Raw genomic sequence first — 24,395 nt, 5'->3', positions numbered from 1 at the left:
AGTATGCGACGCAAATGGGGACTATTTAAATAACAAACCCTCGTGAGGTGTCTTTAATTTTTTGACAGTTCCAACACTTCTTAAAGCTGCAGTTGGAAAGGGAATAAGAATCTTTAGAGAAAGTTAAATTGCCACAAAATTTTGAAACTAGTCAAAAATTCAGCGAACTACTTATCCAAGAAGGTCCTCATAAAATATCCAGGGCTTCAAAAAACGCTCATAGGTCCAATATTTGTCAGCATGCCTTTGATAATGGTGATATAATTAAATGGAACAACGCTTGCATCGTTACCAAGGAACCATTATCAAAGGAACGTAAAATCAAGCAAAGTGCGTATATTTTACTTTATAAAAATCCATGTGTGGTCTCTTGTTCAGTAAGCATGAATAATTTTTGGTTATCTATGCTTGAGTAAGGGCTCGCCCTCGGACATATAAAAAGAAAATAAACACTAACAAATGCCACTTAGAGTAATCAACTACCCAGAAAATGAAATTTAAACAAAAACACCTTAAATTAGATAAAATGACCAACACATTTTATTTCAGATATTGTTTTAATCACACCCAGTTACACGCTCAGTTTTAGTAGAATATAAGTCCTTCATTGAAATGGTTATTGAGGGCCCCTCTTGGGTCCATGGGTAAACTCAAGATGCTGCAAAAACATAAATCCATGTTATATTCCTCATGCACGCAGATTTTGCCCGAAAAGTTACCGCCAAAAACCGGTTAGCACCGCTTATATCTCTTCATACTGCACATCCCTTTCCCTTTGCCAGCCCCCTGCTGAGGCCTCATTCCTTGAATCACCCACCCCTCAAATATGCTACCCACTCAAAATTAAAAACTTATTTATTCATTAACCCCCTTCTCGGCGATTTGCCACTCGTTTAAGGAAAAATAAGGGTGTTTCACATGAGGGCTTTCCCTTCTCTCCCCTCAAACACGCCAAAACAAACCGGAGGTCGCGCAGTATTGATTTCGTACAAGCGGACACCTCCTGCGCCTCAAACAAAAACATTGAACAGCTGAATCGAAATTTCTTAGAATGACTACGGGGAGTTCATTGTGAATTTCATTGCGTGTTATTCCTGTTTTGTATTCTGTAAGTGTTCCTTCGGCAGTTTATGAGCAGGTGTCCATCCTGTTCGGTTTAATAAAGTGACATAACATCAGCAAGTTTTCAAATGCGCGGAGAAGATCTTATGTGAGGCTCTCCGACAGCAGGAGACTTCGAACTTTGTCCTATGTTTTGCTGTCCTGCATTGTAAGTATATTGATGTGATTATCTCTAAGTGCATTATTTGGAAGTCAATTAGAGCCACTGATACCATGGACGGTCAATCAATTAGCACTTTAATATTCCATTCAGGTGCCTTAAACTAGGCTCTTAACAGGTTTAAGAAGGTACGGTTCTTGAGCGAAGCGTGAGGGGCATTGTTTACCTTTCGCGGTTTTATTGTGTCCTTTTGGAAGCCCATTATTCACCGGGAGCAAAGACATTACGGTGTCGTATGCGCCGGCATGCCTGTTTAGTTCTTGAGAACGACAAGCTGAAATTTTAAAGGTGTTTGGTCCCGGAGTACCCAAGGCATACTTGCGGTGCCTGCACCTTGCGTAGAGTGCTATCGCGGCGGTGTCGCGAGTTCGGTTTTTGAGTTTACTGTGTTAAGGTGAGTAGTTTCACATCTAACAGGGTGGACGAAATAGGACTTAGTAGTAAGTGTTTATTTAGTGAAGGTAAGATAGTAAAGTTACCTGTATGATGAGAGAACAGTCACCTTGCATAGGTACTGAGCGTCAGAGGGGCTTAATGATAAACGAGATAGGGTCTCAAAGTTAAAAATGGCAAATATTGAAAATCGTCCTGTAGATAAGTAAAAAATGGCCGTAAAAATTTGGTTCCAGCATCGTACGCATCAAAAAAAAGTTCAGGGTTACCGCACCGTACCTACGTGAGCCAATTTCCCGCGGAAGCATCGAATTTGATATGTCCCGTATATCTTTTTAGTTGGATTTAGACTTCGAATGCAGAGTAACAGAACACAACTAAACGTGTTAATGACTGTTCCAAAAAATCTTCAAAATTTACGATAAATTTTAACTCGTACGTAATCCGAATGAACTCAATTAAAACATTTTACAGAACTATAGAGAAACCCGATTTTCTTTATTGATACTAAGAATGTTACAAATTCTGGTGGGGCGATACATATTCACCTGCAAAGCCTGCTTGAGGAACAGAAGAGTTGAACCCATTATTTGGGTGTTTTTCTCATGAAAGGAAAATGGTTAAAAACAGCCTTATTACAAATAAATAGAATTAAGAAGAACGAACTCTAAAGGGATTTTAGTAGCAAGAACGTAAGCTGGCATTGAGACCCGATTCCTTCAGGCCAACAAAGAAGTCCATTCTCGTATCCAGCTGACCACAGTAATGTCCATTAAACGTGATAAATGAGCGATACTTATTACCAAAGTCAATAAAATAGCAATTTTGCCCATTCTGTGTAATGAGTGGTCGAGGGCCTTCGTCTTTCAATTGCCACTTAACACACATACCATAAGAAAGTAAAAGTTTTAGCACTAATCGAAGAAATTGACGGTGTGCCCAAATACAGTAATATGGTGGTGTTTATGGTGTAAAAGAAGATTATTACTTGTTTCTCAACCAAAGACCGCTGAAATATTCCGTTGGGCGTTTAACAACAACGCCCTTTTTGGTACTTTTATGGGTTGCGAAACTAAAGGCGGGAACCAAATAAAAAGTTACTTCCTGTCAGGTCTGAACTTGCCATTATAAATTGTGCAGGTTGTGCTAATAAATATGTCTTAAGGACACCTGTTTCCTGGTCGTTGCAGCCCTTGGCCCGTTAAAAATCCTCCAGCGAATGCCGGAAACGTGGCACCAATAAACATTTCCTTTTTGCAAAATGCCTGAGTATCACTCACCTTTCCACGGTAAAGCGCCAATGATTTTTCCAATACGCAATAAGATCGATAGTTAACATTAGGTCTCCTTTGTTCATCATTCTATTACAATAAAATTCTCTTCAAATTCCAAACATAAATATTTAAGGTTTTCACATGTTTTGCAATCCGAACCTTATAAGAAGATGGGAACAGGACGAGTCGAGGATTGATGACTGCTGCAAATTACTGTTGAGAAATTTTCAACAAAGAGGCAAAATGCGGATAATGATGGAATTTCCATGTTCAATCGCGTTTTCATGGCGATTTCAATGTTTTTGTTAGTCCCTTCTTCAACATTTTCGTTACTCATTTTATAATAAACTGATCAATATTGTAAACAGATGCAATGTGACGTAGTAATAAGGCTTGTTGTGAATAGTAAGCAGCTTAGTGGCATTAAAACGCATTTTAATACGATAATTAGTATTGTACTGTCAATTAAACTCCTACATAGGAATGTATTAATTTTTTAGTGCGATTTGTTGATCCAGTTAGTCATTTCAGGTGACTTATTGGTCCTTAAAACCAATTCAAATTTTACGAAAAATCCCAGAAAATTGGCCCTGAAATTCACGTTCACCGATTGTGGAATAAACCTCCAAAGGTTGTATTGTTCGGTATTGTGTAGTCGGTCGGTTCTGTCTCATTCTTTCTCAGCTTTTCTTCTGGTTTAAAGTGCTTCGTTATTTTTAGTCTAGTTGATTGTGTGTGTAGGATTTCTTTTTCCATTGTAAAATCACCAGAACCCAATTCTTGAAGCAATCATGTATGAGTAGTACTTACGACTCGTAAGTCCGTAAGCCAGCATTCCTGACTACTCATAATGGAATTTCCTAGAAACCACCGTTGGTCAGTGGTCATTGTCTGTTTCGCAAGAGCAGATGTAATCTAAATTCCGAAAAGTGCAGTTTACAAAGACTCATGGGAATACCATTGTTTATAGTAGATAGTACCTACCATTCTCATGCCTGAGGTACTAACGTGGCATAGAAAAACAAACTTTGGCCTTTTCTTAGTTTATTATTGCTATGCACTCCAAATTAGGTCGTACTTTTTAATCCCTACAGTTATGTTTAGTCTAGTTCCCCAATGTGCATCATCATCTTCTTTGTCTCTACAAGTACGTTGCACAACAAAACAGCCTGGCCATGTGTAGATGTAAAGTAGTACCCGGGCAAAAGGTAGTACCCAGCCTTGTTGCCAAAGATTGTCGGTAATCTAAGCTTCTTACTAGCTGTCGGCTAACTTTAATACTGGATGGTCCCTAGTGTATGTTTTAATGTAGTATTTGAGTTACGAGGAATTTGAGATGTGTGAGAAAATGTTAGTTCAATGTATTGACAACATAGCAGCCGTATCTAAAGCGCAACGCAAATTTATTTCCGTGGCTCGCCATTCGAACAGCTGATGATCGGCGGAGGCCTGGCCAGCTTGCAGTCCCGATTCGAGTCTACGTGAACAGTGTATGTAGACTTGTTTGGTAGTACTTATTTACGTCTACTCCGTATCGAACTATTATTGTTGACATATTCGGTTATCTTAGTTCTTTGGCGAATGCTCGCACTGGTTCTACAAGGGGACTCCAATAAGGGAGGTCATGGATGGGCTCAGATTCGCCATACAGTAAGTAGGTAGCAATTTAGGATTTAAAAAAAAACGGCCTAATTGAAATTCAAATTTATCAAATCCGCTTTTTAGCACTACAATAAAAATAATTGTCGCATTTTGAATTTCTGTAATCTGATTATAAATAATTTATTATCAATAATTTTAATTCGTATTAAGCGCGTTGATTAACCAATAAAAATTGTTTTTAAATGAATGTCGAAAAAACTCCTGGGTGGTTCAATAAAGTGCAAAACGCGCCCTTGACAGTGGTCACGCTCAATTTCTAATGGTTCCATGTTTTGGTTTCACAATGGACCTATTAATATCCTATGTTGGGCTTTGGTATTTATTTTGATGTCGCAAACCATGGGATTGTCATGAAAATAACAAATTCTTGAAGGTGCATTAAAGCACGGGATTCAGGTTGATTCGCTTTGGTGATTTTTTTAGATTTATAAAGTTGTCAATTTTTCATTTATCTAATTTGCTGTCACCTGATATTAACAGCACAATTTTGTAATCACGACTATGTCTCCCCCTATTCTTGACTATATCCTAACTATCGAAAGTTGTCACAAAGTGAGATGTCAAATTTTGGACTTGCGTAAATCAGTTTTCCCCGGGCAAAACCTCCATTTGATCTTGAGAATTTCATGAGGGAACGTCTATTTCCTTTTTTGAGCAATGACTGTGATCCATTTAATGTGTCAGGGTGAGTACCAAATGACTGCTGCCCACACATTTTTTGGCGCCCTATTGACTGACCATTAACGGTTTATTGCTGTTATGTTTAGCGAGACTTCTTGATAAGAATAAGGTCAAAAACTTTTACTTTAGAATATTCATCACTATTTCTGAACGCTCAAAACTGATATAATTTATTTATGATTCCATAGATTGTAATCTTCATTGGCACTGAACCCAGTGGTATTGTATAACGTTTTTTGTAACACACAAGAGATAAAATAAATTATTTTCCTACTGCCTACACATGGTGATAAAACTTAGAGAGCGAGCAAACTTGAGGTGTGTTGTAATATTCGTGGTACCATATAGGTATGTAAATTTGAAATTTATTGTTCTACCAACAGTGCACTAAACGATATTTATGTTTTGTGCCCGCTGTAGATTGTCAAATATTGAAAGATCAAATAAAATGAGTTGTAATGTTGAGTTTTTCTTTGGAGAGTTTTAAAGCCGTAATCGTTATTTTGTCACTTTATAATCACTTATTGGATTTTTTGTAGTATGGGGGAACCCAAATGTTTTTGGTAATGGTTTAGGTAATAGAGTTCACCTAGGTATAGAAATTCATTTTCTTAAACTGGATCTACTTGTACAATTCCTTCACATGGCAAACCTCAGTTAAACATGCGAAGGTAATTTGCAGGAAAACAAACATTTAAATTTAAATTTCTTGTATTACTTCTATTAGAATTAATTCACATTACTCTTTCTAATCATGATAATTGCTGTTACAATAGTAAACCTTATGCTGTGGAAACATTTTATATTTTGTTAACGTTCCCTGGAACGCTCAGGTTTATTTTTTAGTTGATGTTAGGAACCATAGAAAACACTATTTTCGATGAAAGCTTTGTGTTTTCGAACTTGCATTTCAATCGAAAAGGCCGTGAATATGAAGTCTGAAAACACACTTCTAAGATTATCCACAAATATTTTAATGATGTTTTTCCACGACCACTAAAAATCTCTATCATTAGTCTACGTAGACGTACGTTCATTTCGACAGAGATGTAGTTATTTGCAACTGAATAGTGCCTCAAAAAATTTGGTAAAGAGTGCCGTAGAAAGACTATTATAATTAAGTTACGACACACAAACATGGCTCGTATGTCGTAACTTAATGCATTATTTACAGGTGAAACGTGTCAAAGTCGAATTTAAGGTCGAGCTTATAATATGTGTAACACAATAAACAAAAGTTGTTTCAAAGCATTCTTAACCAGGATTTTTTTGATAAACGCGTTACGTAAGACATACAGGGTGTCCAGTTTTCGAGCTCCATCACCTTGCAATCCTTGAATTAACTTGTTTAAGTGTTTGAGCAAAAAATTAGCATGGAACTTTATGATTTCAATTTACATATTCGCCATAACCGGTGTATTCTTCTTTATTTCTTTAGCCATCATTAGCACTTAAGTGCATATTGATATCGAACTATTTACACCAAAAGCCAATACAAGCAGTGCTATACTGCCTGTGGTGCCTGGAGGTCGCAATCCTGCGAAGAGACGATAACCTTTTGAAAATCGCGCAGAAAGAGTGGTTGCAGTAATACAGTACAGTCTGGCCAGCCACCTGTAAACCATAGACAGTCGACTCCGATAGCAGGGTTGACGAACTCTTGATGTCTCAAGATAACAAGAGGTTCGCAGGAAATTTCATATCATACTTAATAAGAGTATTATACTATGATAGACAAACGATAATAATAAAATGCCAGAGAAAGGGCGTAGATTTTTCTATATCAGTCACTAGTGCTTTTAGATTTTTTTGGTACACCGCATATATATCCGCGCGAACAAGTAGATATTATGACTAAAGACTTATTCCATTTCCCTCCATCTCAGGGCAGTCTGAGTGAGAAAACATATGTGATGCATTAGGTGGATTGACCCATATAATTTTGGGAACCACGAACGTCAATGGGCTTCGAATCGGGTTTGTCCGCTGGAAATAGGAACGAAGTTCTGCGCTACTTTATCTCGAGAGTCGAGAGTTCTTTTTTTTCTTATGCACACAGGTTCTTTTATTGACCTGCAAAAGTCCTCGAGACCCTTCGAATTCGCTTTGGGTGATTATGGGATATGATTTTTGGCCCATGTAATGCATTGTCCAAACACCTAAAGCAGGAAGTGAGTTACAATAGGAGGCAGTTAGAAGCCCAAGAAATAATTGTCATTGCCTCTCGAGTAATCGAGCACATCACGCATTAAGTCTTGAAAATAAATGGATTCGTCTCGTCTCGTCTTTACCCATTTTAAATGGTGTCCAATGTGAGTTTTTTTGGCAAACCCTATACAAACCCAGCTGACTAGTGAGCATTGTGACGTAACTAGAGGCCAATTCTACTCCTTTCTATCTTGAGAGGATTTGAGTGAATACACAAAGGAAATTGCATGTTGAGGGTTAACTGATAAACGACGAGTGGCAATCTACTTCGAATCGATTTTACTCGCGTTAGAATGAAGCTACGAGTCAGATTGCCAGCTGGGGAGGTAATGACGCAGAAAGTCAGTGGAACATAATTTAACGTTTTAATTTACAACTTTTACACGGCGATTTGCAATTTTTTGCAACAAATTAGTGGTTCGACGATAACCCTAAAGATTATTCTTTTTACCGGTCAATAGAAGTGCGTAAGATACGGTGACGTAACGATCGGATTTTGAACTTGGTTTAGGAAGATTGTTGTTTAAAGTTCTAAAAAAATTAATAAATTCCCTTGGCTACATACGAAAATTGAAGAAATACCTTCTTCTCATTGTTCAGTTTTCCTCGAGCTCGCGCACCTTGATCTGTGCAGAAGCCAATTGTCCAAGATGAATCAGTAGTTCATAAGACTTTATTGCTTTTTATATATTATTGTCCATGTTCTCCACGCGGCATTGCGTAATCACATTAAATTAAACCAGTGGGCACAGCATTAACATCAACAAATCCCGTCTTGAGTAATCTCGAATGTATCCTAATCGCGTCATCATCATCATCATCATCATCGTCCACATTGTTAATAACATTATTACCATCCGATAAGTAAAATTATGCATTAATCGTGAGTGGGTCGATTGTTATTGTTTACATTCTGAGCTTGTACCGACATCAACTTGTATTATTACCGTCTTCTTAGAACATGGTGTCTTATGCAAATGGCGTCCTGGGTGGTTCCACGATTCTGTAAGTAACAGCGGTGCCAATGTGTGGAAGTCATCGAGGGTCACCTCACGTTTATGTGTTTCTGACTTAATGGAATTTATTGAGTAATTAAATTATGATTTCGGCGGCATTAGTATTAGGTGTTAAAGATGTAGTAAATTCGTGTTTATGTGGTATTCGAAGCAAATGGTTTGTTTTATTACTGATATATGCGACGAATAATAAACCATAAAAGCCAAAGAACTGCGGCATGATTTGCAACCAGCGTCCTCAGGCAATTGCGAATTTGGTATGCTAAATCTGGTTTAATCATAGCCAGTCCTCATATCCGGAGCATTTAATCCTGCAGTTTCAAAGCACAAAAGGGCTCGAAAATGAAACAATGCGTATAAGGGTCCATTGTTAACGCAGCCCACATAAGGGGATCATTAATTTGCACGAAGAGTGATTGACGCTATCAAGCAGAAACTGATCATCTTGGTCTATCAGAAGACCTCTCACGGACTGTGATCAGTAATTACGTCTTGATATGTTAAATTGAGCTTTCTAAGCTACGTTAAATTACACTTAATGAGCGTGATACTATAGATAATTTTGCCGTTCACCGATTTTGATGGAAAGGCGCCTCAATGAGGAAGGAAAATTATCCATTCTTTAATTGACAGCAACGATCAATATATCGAGAAACGTACATGGAATACCTCCAGGGGCTGATGTTAAGAGGTCTGGAAACGCTCGGGCTAATTGTAACATGTAATTCTTACACGTGCATCCTCATTGACTTTTAAACAAAGATTATTACTTAAATAATCTTTATTTATAGGATAACAGCAGTTAACTGTGTATTTAATTGGCATTAATTTAAAAACTTGCATGACTAATAAAATAAATCTGTTACAATCAGGCAGCAATAGCTATTGTTCCATAAATGTTAAGATCGCAACTGTAAGACGAAGCGGAAGCCCCTGATTCGTGGTATTCTACAAAAATCTACAAATTTGTTACGTAAAATTCTAGTTATTCTCAGTAAATACAGTGCGTGACACTTAATCACTTTTATTTAGTGATTTGGTTGGATCTTTTTATTGTTCACGATTTTAATTGCTTTCACTCTCAGAACCAAGCTGAAAAAATATAACATCAATAGTAATTTCTTTTAAGGCTAATTTTAAAATTTAGTGTCCTGCTCCTCATTAACTGCCAATGTCCGATGAGGCGGCGAACTGAACTGACCTCCCAGACGGTCCTAATGGCAGTAATTATGTCTTTTCTGTTATTAAACAGTCTTCCTCTGATGTATAGGAGTTTCACCAACCAGCCCCATAAGTTTTCTATGATATTTAAATCACGGAAAATTGCATGCCGTTCTAAAACTGGGATATTATTGTATTATAATTCAACCATATCCGGTTTACTTGAGCGGTGTGAAATGAATGAAAGCGGCTATGATGTATATTATTATCCCGCTTTGGGTGCAACTCCAAATGCGTTTGAACACTCTGTCGCGCTTCCAGAAACTCCATCTGAACTTCACCTTGACTTATCATGCGATCATCGCATTCATTACTGATCTCGAAACCATCAAGACCGTCAAAGTTCGACTTCGTTTTCTCGCTGAAAATTACTTTTTCCTATTAATCTGTCGAGTTGCGGTGATTGCGCGAAAATTTTAAACGTTTTTGCCGATGGCGAATCAGAAGCAAAAATTCCTTGCGAAGTCTTTTTCTTTTTAAGTGTCGATATTTTTTTATTATTGTTCGGACGGTTTTGTATGGTTGCGTCTGTTCGCAATTTGCCGAGTTGCACAGGAAGGATTGGATTTTGCAGAGGAAGGATTGGATTTTGCACAGGAAGGATTGGATTTTGCGCAGGAAAGATTGGACTTTGCGCAGGAAGGATTGGACTTTGCACAGGAAGGATTGGATTCATGCAGCTGAGGGATAGTCTTCTCAATTCCTGCCACAGCTTTCGACGTTTTTTAAGTAAGCTTTGACTAGCTATGTGCATGGCCAAATTCTCATCGCAATTTCTTGTTTGGAAAGTTTTCTCCGCGATAACCTCGAATGCACTCTCTTCCGAATATAAAGTTCTTCTACGACGGATCAAATTACGATAAACCCATTTACGAGCATCGAATAATTTGAGAAGATTAAGGTTTTTTCCGACTTCAGGCGTCATTCCAGATCGGCGTTTAATTAACTCGAGTACCTCAAAGACCGGTTTCGTTGCTATCAAATCTCGTCACTTCGATTCATGGAATCAATTAAGCGCAGGCAAATATCGGCAATATCAGCGTTAAGTATGTTGAATCTGCAGGACAATACCCTGCCAGTGCCATCTGTTGTGTCCTTTTGGTGCGTCTCGATCAAATGTTCTCGTGTAAGCACCGGGAGTTATTGTACAGGACTGGTCAATGTCCCAGAGTAACGAACGTGTATGTAAATCATTTTAGACAAAATCTCAGAAGAATAAGGCCTATGACACTTTATGTGCATAAACCATAGAAGAGAACATAAGCTCAAATGGCATAAAAAATAAAGGAATTCTTCTCACGAGAAGTGAAATTCTTTCTGGGGGTTCCCACTTGTAGAATTAAACTTACATAAGAAGTGCCCTACTGCTACTTGTTTCTGAAAGTTTCAACCTGGCAACGTGTTGGTTGCCAGGCATGCGTATTTGAAGATTTCCCGGCTTCGTCACACCTGTCCATACGCTTTTGAATGCATACAGAAAGTTATCTTAATAATATAATTAATAACGCTCCATATTACGATGCAGAATGAGTATTACTCGATATTTAATTAATCGAAAGTGTCACCCTCATTAGTTACCCATGTCATCCATAATAATCTCTTGTTGCGAAAGCGCCCGCACATAATTTTTACGACGATGATTGTAGGAACAAAAAAATTAATTCAACTCAAATTAAAAATGATTTACGACCTAAATACGTTGCTCTCAGTGAATGTCACAAAGTGCTTTGAACCTAATTTTAAATTACTCAATTTCCAGATAAATTAGTACTTGTTCCAGCGGTACGGATGCGAGCTGGTTTAAAAATAGCCCCGAAGAGCAGGACTTTTGACTTTCATTCTTTTTTTTTTATTCGCTATTTTAAGGGATTTAATGACGACGCTAGAAATAGTTCGAAGTTGTTTATTTTGGAAGGTGCCGTTGAGTGTGACATAAAAGATGAAGAAGTCTTAAAATTAGAATAGAGGACACATAAGCGCACAGGTTAAGTGTAGAAGGGCAGTTCGTCTCGAATCCGCCAAAAAACGTAGAAAAAATCGTATCAACGATTGCATCAAGGTTGGCACGGAAGTTCGGGTCAGCCCAGCCAGATGGATTTATCCGCAAATCTGGACTCTGGAAAGAAACTTTTTCATTAAAAAATCTGAAATAACTGACAATAATTCTAGACGGTTCAGATTGCAGGAATTTAATGATTTTTTCGTAGTGTGAAATGTCGATATCAGTCTATTCTGCATACCCGAATAAACTGTAGAATTCTGATACAATCGAGAAATAAGACGGAAAATCTATTGCGAGGCCCAACTTCGCCGGTCTTGGGCATAATTTATCGCCGGCCAGATATTGTTATTACAGCAGCAAAATCCACAGTTACAAAGTAACAGTTATTTTACATTCCACTTAGGCATTTGCTAAACAGCATCAAAATAGGTAAAAAAACTTTAACGAATCGATCTTGTCGTTATTTCAGATTGAATATGGCTTGGAGCATCGCGGTCGTGGTCGAGAGCCTTTGTGGAACGCGAGACCAAAGAAGATCACACGCTTCATTATGATTATCCACGATGAGACGTTCCCGGGTTTCCGGGTTTCCCATGAGACTGCATAACTAATTTTCTTCAACGATTTTCCCACCTACAGATTTGCCGCAGTTTTCGAGTATTCGCCTCGCCCCAATCTATTATCGTACGAACTGCCGTTTATCAAACAAACATTCTTCGGTGATTTTTAAGCCTTAAGGAGGACCTTTCCGATAATTGGCAACTGCGTAAAAAATCGTGAATACATTATTCTGCCAATAGTTTCCATCTGTTTGGAATGTGGACATGACCCCCCGGTGCTAATGCGATACAGCAGCGCACAAAGCCAATGTTGAAAATCGAAAGATAAATATTTATTAGGGGATTAGAGGTTTCAGTTGGAATTACGTAAAAAATGTTGAGAGAAGCAGAATGGAAGACGTAATTGGCGATTATTAGTGCTTGTAAGAACCACTCAGGTTCTGCTCTAGTGGGTAGGGATTCCAAAGAGGCGCAAATCCCGAGGTCTTTTTATAGTCACTAGAGAATATTCCCACTCCCATATTAATATGCATTAAATTTTAATGTTATTCTCGAGTGCTCTAGAAGTCTTATTTCAATGCTGTTTTCCTGCTGGGCTATAAGTAGATATGTGAGACGCGAATATTTGGAATATCGGGGAAAATTTCATAACGGTTTTCGCTATATAAATCTCCTGAACAATTAGTGATCGTGGATTGATTAAGTCAGGGTCCCTTTTGTGGAAATCGTTCGTGATTAAGAAGCCGAAAAAGTCGCATTTGTTTATAAAACTGTTTACGATTAGTGTGATAGAATTATTGATAAATATTGCTGATTCGCATTGACACGGCTCGCAGAAGGTCCCTGCGGCGGAAGAGTCAGATGAAATCATCAATGATGCCGATACTTTATTGTCTACGTCGGTTCTATGATACTACATGAATTATCTCTACGCTGATGGCCGAATTAATACGATATTCTACGGGGTGACTATCCGCAACTACCCATCAAAGTACCGCAACCGTCGACTATTTTTGTACTTTAAAAACACCCCTCGTAATGCCCGTAGTCGTACAGTGGGGGGAAATGTCTATCCCCTAGGACAACAGAGTTGATTTAATTTTAATAATTATTTTTGCATGCTTAATCATCTAATCTTCCCCTGTGCTGTGTTTGTAAAAGGAAATAAGGGTTGAGCCACTCGTTGGAGTTGAGAGCTTGTTTGTTTCCCGAATTTGAAGGGGCGCACCTCCCTACAAAAATCTACTATTATTGCCCTTCCAAAGTTCCTTCACAGGTCTAGAAGAGGGAACGACTCCTATCAACTTTCATTTGCTACGACCATACTTCGTCCTTAGTATTTAAAATAAGAAAATGCAAATCCCACCGATTTACATGTAAACTTCATTGTGTTATTAAACTATTGACACAGATACCTCTTACGTTCTCTTGAAACCAGTTTGTACCTAAATTCAATTCCTGCAACAATACATCAATCAGAACAATGAACTTCTTCATGGTACGCTGACTGTATTTCTGCTATAATATGCCATTGGGCACAATGTCTAATTTGCATCTAAACGCCATAAAGAAACGGTCTAAATTATTGAGCTTATTAGACCAGTTTCACGCTTAGGAGACTGTGAAACGCTCCTCTTTGGTAGGTATCTGGACCGATTATTTGGCTATTTTCGACCTATGATCATGGTCTCTCATTCAAATATTTACACTTTCCCATTCAAACTGGATATTGAAAATTTGCCAGTACTGAAACTGTAAAATATAAGCTTCCGTTAATCAATAGGAGATTAAGTTTGACCTCAATTTTTTTGTTGATTTCAGGACTAGATTAGGGGAGAGAATGGTCAGTATGAACTCTACGTTAGTGGAGACCGTGAGCATTAACTATGAGGATTTCAACGAGAGTTTTCTCACCTGCGGAACTTGTTTATGTAAGTATTTACGGTGTTGAGTAGAAGTTATTAGCTATTACATATTAATGATATCTAACAGCTAACTAACAGATATATGTATATAGTTATTATATTAAAGATAAATTAGCTGTAATGTGTAATAAAGGAAACGAGGTGGGTTTTGATATTAGCCAAAACCATCGTTTTTGGGCTGTGAATTATAGAAGTTTCCATCCAGTAAAAGTATAAGGTACTTGTAAAAGTTGGCAATGGAGAAACTTTTAATGTTTACTTACTAGTGATTAATGACATTTCTAAATAATTTATCAGTTTTTCACAAGATTAGATTAGATTTGTTTTGAGTGGGCGTTTTGTTAGGCCTTACTCTATTACTTTTAGATACAGGATGTTTCAGAAGAATATGGATAAAACAATACCACAGATTTATCAGGTGAAAATAGGGTGATTCAGTTCAATTTTGTTTTAACGAGTAAGTCACGTAATTTTCTTATGCACCTGAAAGTAATTTTGATTACCAACTTAAGTTACTTTCGAAAACACAACATGTTTTCGGATCCAGAAATCTTACTGGCTAAATAGTGACTTTTTTGTTTCACTGAGAAACTGTTTCAAAGTTTATTCATTTTGAAGATAAACTTTCACATGCCGCCCAAAGGAGTCTAAATTTATTTTTCTAGTAAAATCACTAGGCTAAAAGTCAGGTGTGTCTACAGGTCCTCTAGCCATTTTTTAGGAACCTCAGTTACCAAATGTTTTGCTTCGTTTCCTAGATGATGAATGATGTTTACAAATTGTTTGGACGGCACGAAAAAAATCACTTGGCCTTAGATCCGAAATGGGAAAAGACCATGTAGTGTATTTGGTTGTTTCATTATTAAAACATTTGAAAGATGGTTCGTTTTATCCATATTTGATTTTCTTTTGTTATTGACGGTTACTGTAGGCGCATTTAGATAGTAGGAAATTTGAAACTGTATCTTTGAGCCATACGTTGGAATCTAGTCTTTTGACTACTACTAAAAAAGGCAAAAATATTTTTTGGAATTCCACGAAATTTACTGAATTTTCGCGTCAATCATACTATATAATAACTCATATTTAAAATTCAAGCCGACAATTTAATATTTTTAAAATCTTTTCGAGATTGATCCAGACATTTCTAGTAAAGCTCAATTTTGAAAAACTTATTAGATCTCAAATACCCGAACTAAAAGAGTAACTGTGGTCTTTTCTAAAATATTCTAGATACTTCTGGATTTTCCTAATTGTTTAATCAATTCCACGTTATTTTATTTAACTAGAACAATGGAATGGCGATGAATTCTTTGCAAATCTGAAGATCTTCATGCCATTTGTTAAATTTAATTAAACGACTAATTTTCATTTTTGAAATTGAACAGTTGGTTCATAGTAATTGTTTAAACATATTTGCGGTTCTCTGGTCTCTATCATCAACGTCCTCGAAATCTAATTAAAACGATTAGTTCAATGTTGACCAAACAAAAATGATGGTTTGGGTGACCCACATCACGTTAGAATAGAGTTTATCACCACTTAAAGAACTAAACGATAACGATATGCAAAAAGTACTTGTTCCACTCGTACTGAAAATGAATACAGACGTTTCGTACTAATGTTTATCACTGCTTTCACAATAATAAGTAGGCTCTCATTAATATGAAATTCTTGCATTTTCTTGTATATATTATGTTAATGTTGCGTAAGGTTTTGAAAAAATATTTCCTGGTGTGTCTGAAACTAGATAAAAAATTTTCTTCACTATGAAATGGTGGGAAATTGAAACAAACGCTTGAAATAGGATATTTGTGTCGTTTAAACCAAACACGACCCAGTATCGAAATCCGGCACACCCGGAAACGAAGCAGTCGTAAAAGTTGTCTTTACCTTAGGAGCACCATAAACTGGAGTCACAATTTTATTATGAATAATTCCCACATAAGACCGAAGATTTATGGTGCCTCCATTATCCATAAGCGCTTAAATCCTCCATGATCCTAAAGTATTTTTGTTTCTGTTGTTACAGATAGCGTTTGGAGCGGTGCGTTTTGTTTTTTTGCCAAAATTCGACGTATCGTATAATTTAGGCAATAAATAATAATATCATATCACCCAATTTCGTATCATCACACCACTCATTAGCATTATTAACTACTATAAACGTTTTTGATTAGAATAGTTCTGCTTCCGCTGAATCCTAATAATGGGCAAATCTTCGGTTAGAGCAATGAAATTGGCTTGACGTTCCCTTTAATGTGGCTGTAATCAGAAATTCTAGCTGACGTGTGTTAGCTAAATAGTATTTTTCTACGATTTTCGTAGAAAATAGAACTTTCACTTCTCATCTGAGGAAAGAAACCGCATTTGGCTCCCGAAGGAGGAAATGACTGTTCCTCTCTACGCACCATAAATACGCAATTGCTATTTGCCCAACAAAGGAGAAAAGTGCTACTTTTACTTCCGCTGATCTTTGACATCACTACTTGCATTCTATTAATTGAAATAAAATGCAATTTTCACTCGCACAATTCATTCAACTTCAATAATGGCGTTTTCCTTCTTGTGCAAATAACTATGTCTTCGTTGTAGCTCTTTTTTGTCATTAAGGGGCAGCACCCTAACATTCACTCTTCATCCGAAGCGTTCTGTCACATAACTAACTACTTTCTATATGTGCGGGGTGCTTTAAATTTGATGTACATGATAGGAATTTCGTAAACGGTAAAATAAATTGAGTTGGTTACATTAGAGTTCCAATTAAAAAGTGTTAAATTTTTTCAAAATTCTCCGGTGGGTTTTTCCGTCCAATTAATCAACTTTGTATCTTTCACCGTTTTCGAGATTCCAATGATGTCGCCCGAATTTAAAACGTCCTGCACAGGATGTCCATTTTTAGTCATAAATAATTCCACTTATTATTGAGATTTTGTGGCAAATAAATGTTGGCAGTGATAGAAAAGTCGTAGCCGGTGGTGTCGTATACAATATTGGCTGCATTTGTAATTTCTGCATTTTAAGGTATCATACGTTTACGCTATAAAATTTGGAAGAAGTAAAAATGATATGTAGCCGATTTTGATGATTTTTTTGGGAAACGCTCAGTAAATTATAAGTTTCCAAAGCTCTTAGCTCGAAAAAATATCCAAAAATAGACGAAATTTTAAAAAATTTACAAAAATTCTTAAAATTGCTAAAAATTCGCTCAATTTCCAAAAACTGACTAAATTTTCGGAAATTAACAAAATGTGAAAAAAAAAAGATTTTCCCAATTTACGCAAAGTTCCACAAATGCGCCAATTTCATTCGCCGTTTGAAATTATTCATCTATTAAATAATCCTATTAACTGACTGAATGAATTTCAGGAGGGCTATAACGGTTCTGCCGAATGAGTGGCCGTTCCCCCGAGGGGCCTCACATGTCTGAGAACGGTAGAAATATAAATCCTACTGCTCGGAAACGGCAATTACTTGTCATGGGTGATAACTTTGCTAGAAGTAGTATTTCTGTTTAAGAAAGGTGCTTCGAGCGTTTTAGACGCCAATTATCACATTAGGTTACTCTTCAGCGATGTAGCTCAGGAGTGTCGGCAGTTGCGTCACGTCTTCGCGAATAAAGCAATGAAGGGGCAGCTAATTACTAAAAAGAAACTGGACGGACTTCTTCTAGTTACATCCAATCTAATGCTGAACAGTCCACACTGGAAATGGGAGTAACTACTTTAGAAACTTCTTGGTGGAACAAAGTGGTACCAGGAAAAGCCCAGTTAGATATTTCTGATCCTTCATGATTAATCTTCGAAAAGATGCTGGCATTCCTACAAGCATGGAGCTCAACAAGCAAGCTAAACCCACTGAGAAAGAAATCGCGAACTGTTTCGCTGATCGCTTTGAGAGGTTCCCCAGTGACTGCTTCAGTGAACAACGTTTTTTCCTTTTGTGAAAACTTAAAGACAATCGAATCCCGAAAATGTTGAATAATAATAAATCAAATTTCCGGTACCTACAAAATAAAACTACTGCGACTTTTCTGTTCCTGCCGCGTCAACGTTATTTTCATTCGAGCACAGTACATTGCAGAATCCGTTTTTCTTCAACTGCAATGATAACCCAAAATGGACACCGTGTATGTATTATCACATGAAGAAACGGGACTTATTTTCAATACCGCTCTTCATCTATGTTCAGCTTCATAACTTTTACTTATGCCACGAATTTTCCTGATTTTTCAGGCATGTACGATGGAAACGAGCACACCCCCAAGCTCCTGCAGTGCTCGCACACAGTCTGTCTGCATTGCCTTACGAGGATCGCGGCCTCCCAAACGCGGGACACTGGATCGTTTCGATGTCCGATTTGCAGAGAGTTGATCACCATACCGAGAGGAGGAGTGAGCGCCTTGCCTCCCTCTTTTCTGGTGAATCAGCTACTGGATTTAATGTCGAGGCAAAGAAGAGAGGTATGTAGAGTCTAAATTTAGCTTAGCGAGATTATTGTCCCTGGCAAGGCATGCGTAACATTGACAAATATTACTCTAAGTCCCGCAGTTGGGGCTTTCAAATCTAAGAGAGCGACAGCTGTCGGTTGTTATCCTAGGCTGTAAAATTCACTGCGGAAAGCTGCAACAAATCACATTTTGGATAGATAGATCTATAGGCGTCGCTGGTGTCACATTTCATTTGCCGCTCAGTCTAATCATGCTTAACCATCAATTCTCTTTAATCGTGACAACGGCCCCATTCCCAGTCGCACAGTATAATATATTTTATCGCCGCGATTTTGGCAGAATTAGATTTATTTTAAGGATTTGGCTATTATTTGAACAGTTGTTTTCACTTGAGAAACTGCTGCAGCTGAGATGGGCTTATTAGATTGGATTATGAAATGTAGGCCAATGGGGTACTTGAAACCCCAGTTTTTGGCCGAATAACGTGGAATTCAAAAACATTCAAATAAGCTGCGAAATTTACATCAACCTTACTCCAACACGCATCAACTCATCAAAAACGAATATCAATAGAGCACACGATTTTTTAATGCAACAACCTCTATGTTAGTGCATATCTGCCTTTGCCTGCAAATATTCATCACATTCGACCCTTTAAGCACATTTTTAGATTTTTTTCCCTTCTAGGTGATACCAAAATGTTCAGTCCACATTAACCAAGAACTCCTATTCTGTGAAACTTGTGATACAGTTTTCTGCACTCTGTGCACTGGTGGATCTCACAACGACAGCACAAATAGCTGCGAACACACCATCATACCGTTCTCCATCGCTATTAAGAGAATGTCCGAAATCTTATTGTATAAAGCGAACGAATGTATATCTAAGGTAAGTCTGAAGTGTATGTACTTCCGTTAAAATCAATTAATTTGGTCAGATTTATGTAATTTAGTGAGAAAGCAAGAGTTCAAATTAGGTTACTTGAAATCCGAAGGAAATATTGAATGAGAAATACTGAAGTGTGCCAATATCAAATATTCATTTAGATTTTCTTATTATATAGTTAACACAAGCTCAAGATGGCGTAACATTTGAGTTGAACAGACTGAACGTGGCAAAAGATAAATGTTTGGAGCACATTGATAGTACTTTCCAGCACATTCAACAAGCGATAGATAAGAGAAAGCAGGAAATGATCGATCAAGTGAATCAAATGTGCAACGAGAAAAAGCGCGTTTTGGAAGAGCAGCACGGATTGATTGAGAATGAGAAGAACAAAGTACTTATTTAATTCAATGTTCTAAAATACATATTTTTCATTACAAAATGGTGTTCCTTAGGTGGAACAAGAATGCCAAGGGCTTCAATACCAAGTAGAAGTGAGGAATATAACTCAAAAAATTGAAATTTTGACTGAAAAGCTGGACACTGCCTTTAGTTTAGGAGAGCCGAGAGAAAACGCTTTCCTGACCTGCGATTTTACGCTGAACGACAGCCTGGATCAGATTCAACAGCATTTAGGAATTTTAGGTAAGAATAAAGCTACTTTTTTGACCGAATTTTGTATTTTCTTCCAACAATATTTGTTAAAAATAATGCAAATTATTATAGGAAAAGTGAGGACGTCTACCACATTTCCTAGTCTGTGTACTGCCCAAATGGAGGACAATGTTATTGCCGGAATAGAGAGCTCGATTAGTCTTGTTACTGTGGATTACCATGGGAATGCGAGGAAGACTGGTGGAGATCCGATTCAAGCCGAAATTCTTCCGGTGAGTTTTTAATACTTTACGTTTTTTTGGGACAGTCAAAAGGTTGTGCTAAGTTTCCCTGTCGACGTATAAGCCTTGAGATATAGGGGTGGCGTCACATACTCCAATTTTACCGTCATGGATTAGTACCTAACTTGCCAAAAAGGGTGAAGAAAACTACAAAAAAAACAATGCTGCATCCACTGCTTCTTGGTTTTGTAACACCCAAGTCGTGAAATTCGATTTGTGCCAACGTCGCGGCGTATTGTGCATCATTTTGCTCTATGTTTGTGCTAGATTCTTGTCACCATCCTTTAAAAAAAGACTCAAAAATATCCTTTTATAAGACAGATTATTGAAAAATGTCGAAAATTTTACCCTTATTTTTCTTTGATCTTGTGTAAAATGTGATTGCTTGTAATTTTAGGTTACAGCAGAACAAGGGCTCGAACCGACGTTTCCGCTTAGAATTCAAGACTGTGATGATGGTACTTACAAGATATATTTCCGAGCCAGAAGAGCTGGAAGGTGAGATGATAATTGTTGTCAGTGCCTGAAACTTAAAACCGCCATGCAGTTCATTTACCTTAAACCGGATTGACCTATTAAATCGTCATTTATTTCAGATACGGCGTAAAAATTTCTGTGATCGACCGACCTATTAAAGATAATCCGATCTACTTCGACGTTTCGGAACATAACAATCCGATCGCCATGTACGGAACGAGGGGAAGTGGCAAAGATGAATTTAACCAACCAGTGGCAATAGCTATAGATGAGAGGGACCAGACTGTATACGTCCTGGATACTGGGAATTCTAGGATTAAGGTGCTAAACGAGCAGTTGGAATGTACGAAACATATTACCAACGAAGGACTGTTGGGAAGAAGTTGTACAGGTAAGAATTTTTGTTTAATAAATTAAGCAGCACTTGAAAAGTTACAAAGAAATTTAGTATGAAACAGAGGAAATGTGTTGTTTTTTCAGGCCTAGCGATCTCAAACAATGGACTGATAGTGGTGAATTGGAGGACGAAAGTAGTTACAGAAATAACAACTGATGGGGAAACTGTGAAGTCGTTCACGAACAACGCTTTCCAGGAGCCAATTGACGTGGCTGTGGATAAAAGTTACGGGCATATTTTGGTAGCGGATAACGGTATGAGCTGTGTGTTCGTGTTCGATGAAGACGGAAAAATATTATTTCAAGTAAGCCAAAGCAGGGTTGTAATTTTTTAGGTTGTTTAAAGTATTTATTAATTGAATTCAAGATATAAGTAACTGAAACATACATTTCAGTATTTTGAGGTAAGGCACTGGAAAATTGTGTATCTGTTTGTTTTAGGTAGGCAAAAAAGGCACTTTTTCTATGATCTCCTCAGTTTCGGTGGGGCCAACCGGAGAAATCTTTATAGCCGATACCAGAGTTCAAATGTTCTCTGCTAAGGGAGATTTCACAGAAATCATTTATGATGAAGGCAGAGGTATTAAAGCCCTATTATTCAATCAACATTTTAGTGTTTTAATTATTTTCTAGGAAAAGGACGGTACGGGGGAATAATCGTAGACTCAGAAGGGCGAATTGTGGCCAGTCGAACGGAACAAAAAGGTCGCAGTTATTTGCAGGTATTGAGTTCAAATGATAAAACCGTGAACCAGTACATTGACTCTCACGAAGCGAAGCTAAAGAGGCCAGGGGGGTGCGCAGTCACTCCGGATCGTCACGTTGTAGTTGTCGATTTGGGCAACAATTGTATTAAAAAGTATCGTTACTGGTAGAGAAAAAGAGGTCGGTTTCTATATTACTTCAAGGTATTTTTCTTCTCTTTGGCTTGGGATATGTGTTCCTTGGACGTTAACATATACGTCCTTGATGCGTAGCTTTATCTGCAGAAGCACAGTTTCGGTTTCCTTTATTGCCATTCTCAAGCTCATGTATGTTAATGTAATTATGCAAAAATATATTTAAATGTAATTTTGGTCATCGATAGAACTGTGGGCATGTTTCTAAATTATTTTGACCTAACTATGGATGGCCACATAACGTTATATTTGTTACATGGGAGACCCTATATAAATACTTTTAGGTATCTAGATAGCTCTTTTCAAGTGTTTAAGGGAAATATTGGCTTGTGTGGGATTTACACCACTAGTTTAGGAAATATAGTGGTTTCAACGATGAAAATCTTCGGAGATTCGTATCTCATAAAAGAAGCGGAATATGGTCATTTATTTCCTAAAATTTTAAACTGTCAAGGAATCATAAATTTGCAATCGAGACTTACGCTCATATACAGGGTGATCATTATTTGAGGAACCTTGATTTTCTCAATTTTTTCCAATGGCAGCTTTTAACGCTTGAATGTTTTAAATCGCTTTAAATAAAAAAACTGTTTGAGGTCAGTCCTTAGTCTTTGCCTAAAAATATCTAGAAACTCCAACTTTACCTTGATAGATTCACTGGATTAGTGGATCAAACACAATAATAAATTCTAAATTTCATTAGGGCTCAGACTAAAGATAAATCCTGAACTCAATCCGTTTGAGCATCTATAATAGAGGAGCTGTTTTGAATTAGACTTATGTTGAAGAATTCCGGATTACGGCCGTTGAGCAATCAAGAGAAAAGTCTGAAAAAGCCATATAAGTCGTTAATTTTAAATATTTTTGATAGCCGAAAAACTTTAAAGCCGAAACAAAATTAAACGGAATCAGGAAGAAATCTTTTATAGTTTCTGCAGCCATAAAAGTATACAGTGAAGCACGTGTGAAAATCGCTTATCACACTCCAAATTTTCGTTGCACAATACTCCATTACCGCACATATGTGGTAAAGTGCTCTTTTTATCTTGCAAATGTGTGAGGTAAAACGACTTTACCGCACGCTCATTACGAAATACCGGTTATTCTTGTATTTAAGTACGCGAAATAGTACTTTGATGAATGAGGTCGGAAGTTTGTTTGACGAGGCGTAGTAACTGAATAAAAATATTCCCACCTCATTCGGTATTTTAATTAGTTTTAACATTCAGCATTTTCTTGAAATGTAATAACCCGGAAATTCAATAATGTAAATATTCTGAAAAACATTAGATTTAATAAAATGTGATTTTTCTACGCTGGATGTATATTCCAACAGGCACATTTAACATGCGTTTTTCATAGTGCATAAGTTACGATTTATTCTGTATTTATTTCTTGTAGTTTTTTGAGATTCCTGCTATAGAGTAAACTGAAACTATTTTGTACTATTGTTTTCTTTTTTATAATCTACAAGATAATGAGAACTCACAATGTATAATAAATATCTTCCATTTACCCTCGTCACGCAGCTCTTTATTCTTTTAAGAGTGCTTTTTGTGTTCAATAGTTAATTTTTCTAAGTTGCCAAGTTACTTTTTAAACGTACTTAAAAAGTAATGTTTCGCTGTGGCGCATTTTTTTGTACAAACGTTGTTGTTTTCTAGTCACTAGTCTGTATTTTTGTATTCTGATTCTGTAACAGTAAATAAAAATGTTTCTGTCTGATAATTTTAGATTCATTTGAGATTCCTCAGTAAGTGTTAGATATTCCGAAATTAAATCCTTTAAATTTAATAATAATTTACCTAAAGACTGCTACTTCGTCGTGTCGCAGAGCGGTTCGTGTAACAGTAATATAACAGATTAAATTCGCTTTAAAACATTAAATTTCCTCTTTTAGAGTATTTTTTAGTATTTCCATAACTTTAATTCTTTTTTAACATGATCGCGCAATCTTACAGCTAAAATATGTACTACATACTAATAAACTGGTTGGCATTATAGTTTCCTTCAGAAATTAATAGTGGATTCTGACCATGCGCGCTACAATGGGCATCAATGAGCTCTCCTAACCTCAAACCTGATATAGTTTTTGTGTTTATCTAATCGCAATGACAATGGATTGTACAATGGATGTAAAAAACTTTAACTTGTTCTTGTAACGTATA

At 37.1% G+C, this 24,395-nt stretch overlaps 2 protein-coding genes across 6 annotated transcripts in view; both read left to right on the top strand.

The window, feature by feature from the left end:
- The window catches only part of LOC136413450 (probable protein phosphatase CG10417), a 77,222-nt gene extending 74,022 nt beyond the window's left edge, over window positions 1-3,200 (top strand). Inside the window, exon 11 of the mRNA XM_066397018.1 lies at window positions 3,186-3,200. The gene's annotated coding sequence lies outside the window, so the exon portion shown is untranslated. The remainder of the gene's footprint in view (window positions 1-3,185) is intronic.
- On the top strand, window positions 1,037-23,955 carry LOC136413448 (tripartite motif-containing protein 3-like). 5 transcript variants are annotated; one of them, XM_066397012.1, is made up of 13 exons: window positions 1,037-1,270; window positions 14,121-14,230; window positions 16,257-16,271; window positions 18,460-18,686; window positions 19,362-19,562; window positions 19,738-19,953; window positions 20,015-20,204; window positions 20,286-20,446; window positions 20,853-20,953; window positions 21,052-21,323; window positions 21,413-21,633; window positions 21,770-21,908; window positions 21,962-23,955. In XM_066397012.1, the coding sequence occupies exons 1-13, from the start codon at window positions 1,251-1,253 to the stop codon at window positions 22,201-22,203; spliced, it is 2,115 nt and encodes a 704-aa protein (XP_066253109.1). In that variant the 5' UTR covers window positions 1,037-1,250; the 3' UTR covers window positions 22,204-23,955. The 5 variants fall into 5 exon arrangements, with proteins under 5 accessions (XP_066253109.1, XP_066253111.1, XP_066253112.1 ...); XM_066397015.1 differs by lacking the exon at window positions 1,037-1,270 and adding an exon at window positions 1,517-1,676; XM_066397011.1 differs by lacking the exon at window positions 1,037-1,270 and adding an exon at window positions 4,324-4,599.
- The last annotated feature ends 440 nt before the right edge of the window (window positions 23,956-24,395 follow it).

The sequence above is a fragment of the Euwallacea similis genome, chromosome 14, assembly GCF_039881205.1.
Source record: "Euwallacea similis isolate ESF13 chromosome 14, ESF131.1, whole genome shotgun sequence".
Taxonomy (NCBI): domain Eukaryota; kingdom Metazoa; phylum Arthropoda; class Insecta; order Coleoptera; family Curculionidae; genus Euwallacea; species Euwallacea similis.
Note: the sequence above shows the minus strand (reverse complement) of the source record. Positions and strands in the feature narration are given on the sequence as shown.

Excerpts from the sequence above, each read along its gene's own strand:
- LOC136413448 (XM_066397011.1), top strand. The coding sequence starts at position 4,574 with ATGGATGGGCTCAGATTCGCCATACA. Across the intron at positions 19,563-19,737 it reads CGAACGAATGTATATCTAAG|TTAACACAAGCTCAAGATGG; the intron begins GTAAGTCTGAAG and ends CTTATTATATAG. Across the intron at positions 19,954-20,014 it reads TTGAGAATGAGAAGAACAAA|GTGGAACAAGAATGCCAAGG; the intron begins GTACTTATTTAA and ends GGTGTTCCTTAG.